The sequence below is a fragment of the Eulemur rufifrons genome, chromosome 28 (assembly GCF_041146395.1).
Source record: "Eulemur rufifrons isolate Redbay chromosome 28, OSU_ERuf_1, whole genome shotgun sequence".
In the NCBI taxonomy this organism is placed as follows: Eukaryota; Metazoa; Chordata; class Mammalia; order Primates; family Lemuridae; genus Eulemur; species Eulemur rufifrons.
In genome coordinates, this window is record NC_091010.1 from 31268427 (window position 1) to 31280493 (window position 12067).

A 12067-nucleotide genomic window follows, 5' to 3' on the forward strand; every position below is an offset into this window, starting at 1 on the left:
AAATATTCTTATTTACAAAGCAAAATGAATAATCAAAATGTGAAATATAGTTGGCCATTCTGAATGGGTTAAGTGTGTCAATGATGGAAAACCAACCTAAAAACATCAATCTATTCACTTTCATATTTTCCAAAATCTCTAAAATTATAACCAGATTTTGAATAAAATATTAATCAATTCTCAGTTTCTCATGATAAATGGGGAAAAAACCGTAGCATGGGTACTGTAAGAGAATAAGCCATCCACAATTATCTGGAATTGTTTTAATATTCATATTTCCTTCAGGGGTTTTCTTTGGAGACTGATTAAATTACATTTTTATTAGGCTAATATTGAAGCTCATTTCACTCTTTACGTAAAAATGCCTTTCCAAAGGGAAAGAAGATCCAGTTGATGTTAAATTTCCAATTTACCCAAGCAGTAGGTCAGGGATTTTTAAATGGCTACAAACAAATAGGTAGATAACCCTCTAATGGAAGTTTCTTCTTCTGCATAATGAGTATAAAACATCCCAACATACCACAAATATTACTGATTAAGAATATATTCTATATCACTTGGCAAATGTGAGGTTTATACAAAGATACAGAATTACACTTGGAAATTCACCATGTCTTCTTATGATTGTTTGCACCTAAGTTCCCAATTCCTTGCTACTGTGATCACAAATATTAACATAACAAGATTACAGTTTCTGTAGGAATTTCAGCCAATTGAAGTCCAGCTAACAACACTCACAAAAATAACTGTAAAATAATTTATATCCCATGTGATGAGTAACTAATACAACAAGATTAAAAGAAGGCAATTTGGACTGAAATAAGAGGCAATTAAAAAATGATATAATGTTACCATTTAGCAATAATAGTCATAGGGAAAAAGGGCAGCAAATACAGAACTGTACAGCAAAAACCAAAAAGCTAGACCATGACAAATAATGCTCAGCTTGCAATTATTTTGAATTGTTTGATGGTTATTTGTCATTATCTTCTGATGACTACATGCATCTGCACTCAGTGAAATATACACAACAAAATTTGTTGAGACCAAGGTCACACTTTAAAAAGAAAAAACTATCCATAAAAATATATAGTGGCAGGCCACATTTGAAAATACTACATAATGTTGTAAAAACACTAAGGGGGTCTATACTTCCATTTCCAACCATCCATGCAATAGATAGTAATTGGGTAAGAAAGACAGAAAAGCCCAGGCAAGGGAAATACTCAGCCTAAAAGAAGAATCTAGTGGGTCCTTGGTGTCCGATAAAGAGAAGAAAGCTCTCAAGAAAGGAAATCAAAGGTTCAAACCACATTGGGGGTGGGGGAGAAGCAGCTATTAAATCCGTATGGTACATAAAAAAGAACTCTGAAGTGCAAACAGTGGGAATTTATGTGTTGAAAACACATTCTTACATGTGGAGAGTGACCATGACTCACAGATATTGACCAAATGGGCATCCTAGAAATGGTAGGTTTCTATGATATCTTTTATAATAACATTACTACTATACTATTCATACTTAAAAATATTTTTCTGTTGTTGGGTAAAAAAAAAACTGTATACTGTTTTTAATTATGATAATCTTCTTGAAATATTGCCATTTAAAAAAATATTTTGGGACAAAAGGGGTAAGAATAAAGGTTGGCTTTTTTCTCCAGCAAACTTGCAGTAATTCTTTAACCTCAGTTATCAAAACCACCAATTTCTCTCTCTCTCTCTCTCTCTCTCTCTCTCTCACACAATTTACCTTTCTTGGATTTGGCTCCAATCTTCAATTTTGATGGCCAAGCAATCTGAGTATTTGTTTCCTCCATGATCTGTAACAAAAATCGAGAAAAATACTGACTCAATTAAGAATTTGTATTTACAAATAAGGTTTTTCATACACAGAGAAGCTTATTTTCAAGTTTCTAGCTTGGTGTTGATACAAAATGATCTCATTGTAAAACAATGCAAAAAAAAAAAAAAAAAAAAAAAAACCTTGGGGGAAAGAGATGTTTTTAAAAGCCTTTAATCTATTAGAATTATTCAAGTATATTTTGTTACTCCCAGTGTCCGTCTTCACGATGCTGTAGAATCTTAACATAGAGACGAGAGACCAAAAAGTACATGAACAAGTAATTAACCCAACTTGATGCCAGAACCGTCAGAGATGCTTGCGCTGAATAAAATTCCCCAAGACAATCGCCAATGGATTGCAACACACCAAACATGATTCTTGTAATATAAAACTGCATGAGTTAGGCCATACTAAATGAAGAGGGTTTTTTCCCCCTGGGAAAAAACTAACTTGCTTGGGGCACATTTGTATTTCATTAAAACTGATGAAAAGCCTCTAAACACGACATCATGTCGTAAGGCTGCAGTTCCCGTCACCCTCTGCGTAGTCCAGAATGGCATTTTTGCCCCAGTTCCTCCCCATTTCACATGCAGCTAACACCAGCCAGGAGATCTTGGGACCCAAATGAGCCAAAGCACAAGACCAAGTGAGGGAGGCAGGGATTGCAACGGAAGTGGGCCCTAAAGAAGAAAAGAGTAAGTACTCCAAAATGTGCATCCTTTGTTCCTCACTGATTTCATCATGTGAATTATACTACATTAATGTTTACTACTGTAACATGAATACAGAATTAACCAAACTAATAGAGCAAACAACTAAACAACTTAATAGGCAACTAACAGCAACTACCATTCATTCACTTAATCACTTGAATTAGAGTAGGATAATATTAATCTTTAATATGGATCTAGAGTTAGCTAAATAAATTAATGGTGAAGATAATTAAACACATTAACAGTGCAATTAATGATAAGTGCCTCTTCTCCTCAGCACGGGCTAGGTACTGGGCACAAGGACAAGTGGTTCACATGCATCATACTTTATTGAACCCCCTTTGTCGCAGCACAAAACGGCTTTCAGCAGATGTTTCAGACTGGCAGCCCGCAGCATTTTGTCTATTCATCGTAAGCGTTTTTCAAGCTTGAGCCAACATTTTTAAATCTGGGAATTTCACATAAAAATTCAGATTTCTGGTTCTCTGGAAAACTTGGCAGATTTAGCACATGGAAGCCCCATTCCCACATGGCAACATTTGGCTTGTACCAAGGTGCAGCTGCCCCCTTGAGTCAGGGCCAGCAGGCTCCGGGCTGTTCCCAGTCCCTACTGTGTCTCCGACTCTGAGGTCAAAGGACACTTGCCATCATCATCGTCGTGTTTGTGCTACTCACTTTCCACTTACCGTGACGTCTGACGTTCTACTTAGAGAAATATTCTCTACATTCATGTCTCTATAAGAAATTAAGCAACAAAATTAAGACCACACTGTCTTCACTAAGTCAAGCTACTGGTCTGCCCTGAGGCAGGCAAGCTTGTGACCTCAACCCGACAGGACCCGGCCCCTGCCTTCTCTCCTTTCATGCCTGTCCTTGTTAACATGTTTAGTTGTTTGCACGATTAGTCTAGTTAGTTAATTCCAAACCCATATTAAAAAATAAAAAATAAAATACTATCCCCTCCTCAACCCCTCTGCACCAGCCACCACACCGGCCACCCCAAAAACACACCCGACAAGCATCCCCCTTCGGGGCCCTTGCATTCACTGCTCTCTCTTCCCCACTCCTTCCTGTCCTGGCTCCTCACGCTCAGACTTTAGCCGCCTCCTTGTCCAAGTCGCTGTCCTTTTCCACTCTCACACCACCCCAGCCACAGGTATTCTTCCCACCTCTCTGCTTTTATTTCCCTTCTAAACCCTTGTCACAATCAGAAATCCTCTTTTTTTCTGTGTTTACTTATTTACAATCTGTCTCCAGAAAACAGCTCTCTGCCCTGCACACAGCCAGCCCCGGATATAACAAGATTCAGAATTTTCCTCTAAGTTGGTTAAGACTACTAAAGACATAAAATAGAAAAATAAGATCTCACTATAATGCTGTTGGGTAGAGAGATAGTAAAAAAATAATCTGCATGCTTTTCTTTTTCTGAATTGAATAATTTGGCCATTTAATCCAGTAACTGATGTCAGGTGCCACAGTATGATACTATAATAGGGAAGCATCCCTGTTACTATATGGGCAGAAGAAATAGCTTTCTGAAATCTCAGTCATTAGCAGAACTTCCCAGAGATCACCCTGCATATGATCTTCTTTTATTCAACACCAGTAGGTGCTCCATGATAGGAAATAATATGCCAGAGAAAATATCCTAAGACTAGCAGGTGACAGCCATCACGCTGGAATGCCCACTTTACACCTACTCCCTCCAGCCCCCACAATAGCCCCACGTCTCTATTGTGCAGAGAAGCGGCGGCTCACGAGGACTCACTCTTAACCTACCCACATCGACACTGTAATGGGAACAGAGGTGACCTAGTATCCCTACTCTAATAAAACCAGAGTTCTATTTACTATGCCACATGATCTCTAAAGTTCTGAGTCCCAGGAAATGCCAAACCTTTTAGAGAACACTAATTACTAGAAATTAGAATTTAGCATCTGAAGCTGACCTTTCCTATATAACCAGAAGTGACTCCCTTGAACACCATTTGTGGCCAGCCAACGCCAGCTGCCCAGGTCATTCACGAGGCTGCCAGCCCCATACAGAGCTCTGGATGGATGCCTTTGCAGACATGCTTTATTCATCACTGTGTGTGATCTGGCCGTTAAGAGCAGCTACACTGGAGTTAAGTACCACCTCTGCCCTTTCTAGCTGTGTTGTTGGGCAAATTATTGAAATTTTATCAATCTCACTTTCCTCCTCTGTAAAATTAATTATATCTACTCCTGAAGTTGTTGTGAGGACTTAATGAGAAAACATGTGGGAAAACCCCAAGCACAGAGCATGGCACATAATGCTTGATAATATTAGCCCTCGTACTTACTACAATATTGACTACTTTCAGTCTGGCAGGCATTTTCCTACATACTAGGGATACAAGAGCAAGCAAGATGGTGCCTACCCTCCAGGAGCTCAGGGCCTACTAAGGGAGAAGGCGAGTTAACCCAGGTTAATCACCACCATGGTACTGTGTGCCAAGTTCCAGAGTGGGGCAGGGCAACATAGGATCATATAGGGGGGATCCTAACCTGGTCTTGGGTAGTCAAGGAAAGCTACCTCACGGAAATGCTTATAAGTGCTTATAAATGACCTAAGGGAGGAGAACAAGTTGGGTAGCTGGTGAAAAGGTGAAGAAAGCATCCCAGGCAGAAGAGGAGGGCACATGGAAAGGTCTAGGAGGAAGAGAGGGAGCCCCTAGAGGGCCTGAGGGTGATTCAGCACAGCTGAGGGCCTTCAAGGTCTGCCTCAGGCATCCAGGACAGGGAATGCATTTCGCATTATCTCCACTGCCCCAGGGCTGCACAAACGAACATGCTCCAAACAGACTTGAAGACACAACACAAACTGAAGCCAGGGGTCTCCAAACTTTTTGGCACTGGTTTCATGGTAGAAAATTTTTCCATGGGTCAGGGGGTGGGGGTGGGGCTGGGAGAAAGACAGCGGCAGAGCGCAGGCAGTGATGCGAGTGATGGGGTTCACCACTCACCTCCTGCTGCATCCCCTGGGTTGGGGGGCGGGGGCCTCCCCAGGGTTCCTAAGTTTCATGGAAGGCAATTTCTCCACAGACGCGGATGGGGTGGCAGAGCTCTGGGCTCCGTCCCTGACAGGCCACATACCGACAGACCAGTACAGGTACACGGGGCAGAGACCACAGGAAGCCACCGAGTACCTGTGCATGGCTAACACTCATTACAAATACACTCTGGCCAGATGAATGATTACACATGATAAGGGGGCATACTTACTTCACTTCCCAGGAAGTCGAAATTCCCCTTAGGAAGTTACCACTGAACCTTTCGCAACCATCATCTACAATGACAGCACGTTGGTTGCTACGGCTTTCACACTGCACACTATTGATGTGCTTTAGCAGCAGGGTGAGGCCTGCCATGACCAGGAGGGGGAAGCAGAGTTCTCCGCAGGGGGTGGTGTGGGTGGAGGTTGGCCCAGGAACCCCAGGACTGGGGCTAGATTCCTGCAGCTCAGGGATGAGGAGCATGCCCCAGGAAGGCATAGGGGTGGCGTAGGGGGTAGAAAGGCAGGAATTACGGCAGTAAGCAAGGCAGAGGTTCTGTATCACAAGCTATGCGAAAAAGTCTCCTAAATGTTCATCAAGGCAGGAAAATAGGGGTACTGGAAAAGGTGTGTTCAGGAAGATGTGGCGGAAATCAAAGAAGCCACAAAAAACTCTGAGAAGAAAAATGATGATCTTCTGTTTCAGGGAAAAAAAAAAAAATTCTAAAATGAGTTCCAGCTAGTTTTTTTTTTTTTTTTTTTAAATCTTATCATCCTTGTTTGTACCTTCACAAAACCAAAGCTCAAAGAATAAACTATTGATTTTGAATCATTTTCTGTAAACATTAAAGTGACATTTTTAAAAACATCACGGAGCTAGGGACACATTTTATGGATACTACAATAGACAGAGACATTGATACCTTTTCAAGAGGATATCATACATTTCTCACAATCCAATTAATCCCCCCAAAACCTGACAAGAAAATCATTTCCCAGAATCCCATGACATGCCTTAATTCTTAAGTCAGTCTATATGTTATCCAAAATATTTAGTTTGCCTTCAAGGAATAATTCAATTAAGTGGTTAATTCTGACTACCTCCCCTGCCCAAAATAAGATGTTGATACCCCCTGGTGTTTGAAATTTGACCTGAAAGTTGGGAAACGTTTAAAATGATTAGCACTTCCTTATGGAAATAAAACTATAAATATCATGGTGTCAGTTAAACTAAGGAATGCCAAAAAAGCCACAAAGCCACAAAACCTTTCAGAAGAAAATTACTATCTTCTGAGGAAAAAAAAAATCCTAAAGCGAATTCCAGCTTTTCAAAAGGTCTTATTATTGTCCCTGTTTCCACCTTCACGAAACCAAAACAAAGCTCTAAGAACAACTGATTTCAAATCATTTTCTATAAATATTAAATCACACCTTAAGAATTTTAAAGATTTTTGTTCTAATTCATAATTCTGGATGCTATATGTTTCCGCTATTTCAAGTCAGTTTCAACTTCTGGACATCCCATTGACAAAAGAATCTCTTCTCAATTCTACCAATCTCTGCTAGGTTTTTAAAGCTGTTCTATTATAATAGACAGCAATCCTATATGTCATGAGAAAAGGGGAGATTTTAGAGGAGTCCATATAAAAATATAACCATCTGAATAAATAACCCTTTTAAATTTCTGTTGTCAGACTTACTGTGCTCATTACTTACATGGGATTAATAACCAAAATGTAACCTTATTCTAATGCTAATATCAGATTTGATGAATATTTATAGTAACAAAAGGATTTGTACTAAGAAATCAATTTGAAAATATATGAAGCAGTTAAAATTGAGATTGATGTAAGAATATATATGTTTATAGTTCATCTATAAAAGTTATTTTTTCATCATGAAAAACCTGATGAATAGCATGCTATGAACATATAACAGCTCTGGAAGCTAAATAGTCATTAACTTTCTACTCATATTTAAATTTCAGGGAAGTAACGTTCCCTGATTCAACACTAATAGCATTGCTTTTTCCATATTAAGAAAGTACCTAAAAAACATGAAGCTGTATGTTCCTGTTTTGGTTTTAGTTTCTGTGGAGCATGGGAGCAGGGGCAGAGGAGGGAAGGGAGAGTCATGTTTACGAAAGCTTGAATTTGAAAATTGTTTTTAATTGGAACAAAGTCTGTCAGCTATTGAAAAAAAAATTAGAGATATACACTGAATCATTTAAATAATTTCACTGTCCTAAAAATAAATTGCTAAAGGGAGAATGAACAGTGAAATCTAATCAAATTCTGTAAGTAGTTTCATCCACAATAAAAAATAATTTCCATTCATATTTTTAATGCTCAAGTCGTAATAGATTTATTTCATCTCCAACAAATTCCAGATTAGTGTACCATTTGGAAAGAGAACATATCTACCAATGTTCACTAAACTATACATTTTGTAGGTTTGCAGCAATTACGGGATAATATCTTACAGATGAAGGAAACCTTTGCCAAACCAGCAACATTCTACTAACATGCTTATTTCACCAAATTCTTCAATCCAGACGTAAAGTTAAAAATCCACAGGTAAGTTAATCAGCATCTCAGATCAACCCAAGACAATATTTATACTGACTTTACTTGAAATATTTATTCTTGGACCTGGAAAATAACCCTGAACTCTCTAACTGAACATTTAAAGTCGTCATTTAAAACGGCTACCAGCTGGGAGCCATCTGCAGACTGTGTCTAACTCATTTGTGCTCTATTTCCCTCATATCAATAGAGAAATAAGGTCTATCCTCATGGAGGAAGCTGATTAAAGTTACTTCAGGTAGTAAAAATGGACTGAGAGTCAATGTGCTGCGTTTCACCATGAAGGGAGCTAAGTGAGAAAAGAGCCAACTATGTGGAGATGGGAAAGTAGTGAACTTCTCACACGAGGGGGCGTCGAAAAGCTGAGGATGTTTGTTTTGCCGAGACATTAGAGGGTTCTGTTATATTTCATTGTAATCCAAGAAAGGCCTCCCAATGATTCAGCTATTCATCATCATCACAGCAATTCCTCACATTCACCTAATACTCAGACACATTTCCCATTTATTCCACCCAGTAATCTTGTCAATCAGATCCGCGAAACCTATCGTACAGCTGAGGAAATTAGGATTCAAAGGGGCTAAGCGGCAGAGAGAGAGATGTGCAAATTCCAGCTAGAATCTAGGTCACATGACTTCTTGTTGGCAGTGGGGGACTCTTTGTATCTCACCTAGCTTATGAGGGCAGTGGCAGACACCCCATCCTTACAGGAAGGCCTCTCAGAAAGCTCCAACTCTTGGAACTCTGCTACGAATGCTGAAGTATAGCAACAGCAGAGTGGCTACCCCTCCAGCACTTCCTGCTTTATTAATGTGGAAATGGCCAGAATGGCTCTGAAACTAAGGAAGAATCCCACCTTCACTGCCAAACATATAGAAAATGTGGGAAGCATTCTGGCTGTCACAGTGACTAAGGGTCTACAAGGGCATAAAGTGGCCAGAGTTACAGTTACTGAATGAAGGATAAGACAAATCCACTCACAATGTCCATACTAACAGTCCTCACTTTACAAAGTTCCAATGTGCATGAATTTAGTGACCACAGCTTGGTTAGAAAATGCCAATCCCTCAATAGCACCAGTTTACATTCCATTACCACCACAATATGCAAATCGAGAGTTGTTGCATCAAATACAAATTTCACTGCCAGCTGTCCAGTCCATTAACCACAATGTAAATAACAGGTGCTCATCGGGACCAGTGCTCAGATGATCCACGCTACTCTTCTGAAGTCTTTTGCACATCTGTTCATCAGTTCTGCACAGGCAGCAAAGCAAGTAGCTGTGACAACTGCTTGACTCCCAGTGATAAAACCAAGTGGCATTTTACAAAAACAGGTAAATCAAAAGGGGACACTGGCCAACAAAGGTGAAAGTGCACCAAAGCAGCAAAAAGTGACAATGCTGAAAATGAAGTTCAAATCAGAAGCCAATGAGAACAGAATAAATAGCTTATTATGGGAATGTTGACACTGCTGGTATTCAGTAGACTCTGGATGTGCAGCCAGAGGAACTCAGGGAAGACACATTTATTGACATGAACAAGGAAGCAGGTGTGACAAAAAAGATGGATGTCCCATAGGGAGTGATGCCGGCAAACATCTTCACATTAAAGAAACTCTGGGAGATATTTCACAACTTTGAAAGCACAGAGGATGAAAAGCTGGAAGCCGACCCAGACTCCTGAGTATGAGAACTCCCCAAGGCATAGAAAAGATGTTTGCTCCTTGTTGTAAATTATACAACAAAAAGAAAGCCAGCACTGTTCAAGCTATTCTTGACAAGTTGTTTTTACAAAGAAACAAAACATGTTAATTCTCAATGTTTCTAACATGTAAATACAGTGTGCTGAATAAATATTAGTTTTACCTTGTTTTCCATTTTCCTATACATTTGTGACCGACAGTAAGAGAAATTTTTAATATCTTGACACAAATTCTTAAAGGATGACGATCATTAAATTTTCCCATTGATGACTAGGAGTGTTTTGCACAGTTTCAGCTTTCACGGTCACTCTAATGTCCTCAGAGTGTCATAGAAAGTGAGGACTACCTTTCAGGCTCCACTGAGAATTAGTGACAAACTGGGCCACACTAGAGGCGAGCTTAGCTAATTAATTTAAAAGTTCAGAGAACCCCTATTTATCAGTCAAAAATCTAGTTTAAATGTGCCCTCCACAATGAAAACTCCTCTACTACCCCATTCAGAAGTCACCAGTCAGGGCCAGGCACGGTGGCTCATGTCTATAACCCTAGCACTTTGGGAGGTGGAGGCAGGAGGATTGCTTGAGGCTGGGCATTCAAGACTAGCCTGAGCAACATAGCTAAACCTTGTCTCTACAAAAAAAAAAAAAAAATCAGCCAGGCATGGTAACATACACCTGTAATCCCAGCTACTCAGGAGGCTGAGGCAGGAGGATCACGTGAGCCCAGGAGTTTGAGGTTGCAGTGAGCTATGATGACACCACTGCTCTCTAGCCACCCCAGGGAAGAGAGTGAGACCTTGTCTCAAACAAAAAAAAGTAGTCACCTGTTTCTCTCACCTCCCCATACTCAACATTATAGTGCTTATTTCTTTATATCAGTCTTGCCAATGAGTTGGGCTCCTGGCAGCCAACAACTGTTTCTCATTCATTTTTAAATCTTAGGAATCTAGTACACGGAATCTCAATAAGTGTCATTAAAGTAATTAAATGATCACTAACAGTGATGAAGGAGAGAACATGAAGGCTGCAGGACAGGAACAGCTGTGTAAGACTTCCCAGTTGCGATAGCACATGGTCTGTCACACGGTACAGCCAACGTGAAGCTCAGTGAGCTCCATCTCCAAAGTCTCCTTTAGCTCATTCAACAAGTAGTATTTCCGAGGTGTCTGCTTAGCAGAATAAATGAACTAAGTGAATAGTCATTAAAGGAAAGTAAGTTCTAAATTACTGACAGGATTAATTCTCCCAGGGGTTATTTGCATGATAATGGAAAAAGAAACCCTCCAACCAAAATGTCTGCCGTGGTGGGGTGATCACGGAGTGGCAGGCTGGGCCAAGCGTGAGCTGCAGAAAGAGAGAAGCCTCAGTTCAGCTGCTTCCATTCCAGCTTCCTGCTGGCACCAGCTCAGTGCGGCCACGTTCACCCATTTTTTAAAGGAGCAGCCAGAAATCTAGATGTTGTGTGTTAAACATCCTGATTCCTAAACATTGGCACCTATTTCAGCTATGCAAAAAACACTTTGTGGGCCAAAGAAAACATGAGTCCCAATTTTTGACCTCTCCTCCAAATCAAGGAGAATTATCATGGTGTGTGGGTGGGTTATTTGTGATGGCCTATAGTGTTAATGAAGAACAGGTTTTGAGGTTTCTCTGGGACATAAGGATCTGTGATTCTTAAGGCTATTTCATTTTCCAGGTATCAGTTTGTTATAATTCTTCAGAAAGACTACCCAGATCTTCTATCTGATATCATGAGTAGCTACAAAGAGATTTATTAAACTTGAACTATCACAGTGTAACTTGCAGTGTAACTATTGAATACAATAGTGTATAACTTGGACAAGATGAGTAAGTCCTAGGGATCTACTACACAACACAGTGCCTACAGTTACCAACACTGTATTGCATACTTGATTTGCTAAGAGGGTAGATCTTAGGTTAAGTGCTTTTATCAGGAAATAATATATAATAATAAAGAGGACGGGAAGAAACTTTTGGAGGTGATGAATAGGTTTGTACCATAGATTATGGTGATGGTTTCATGAATATATACTTATCTCCAAACTCATCAAGTTATATATAACAAATATGTATAATTTACTGTATGTCAATCATACAATAAAGTGTTTTTTTAAAAAACAAAACAAACAACAGTGTCTAACTTAGGGGAAAAATTAAATAGTACTGATTAAACAAAATCAAGTAAT

At 39.7% G+C, this 12067-nt stretch overlaps 1 protein-coding gene across 1 annotated transcript in view; it reads right to left on the bottom strand.

Moving 5' to 3' along the window:
- BICC1 (BicC family RNA binding protein 1) overlaps nt 1–12067 on the bottom strand; it is a 270781-nt gene that overhangs the window by 122521 nt on the left and 136193 nt on the right. Inside the window, exon 3 of the mRNA XM_069460653.1 lies at nt 1751–1820. Coding sequence (XP_069316754.1) covers nt 1751–1820 — 70 coding nt within the window. The remainder of the gene's footprint in view (nt 1–1750; nt 1821–12067) is intronic.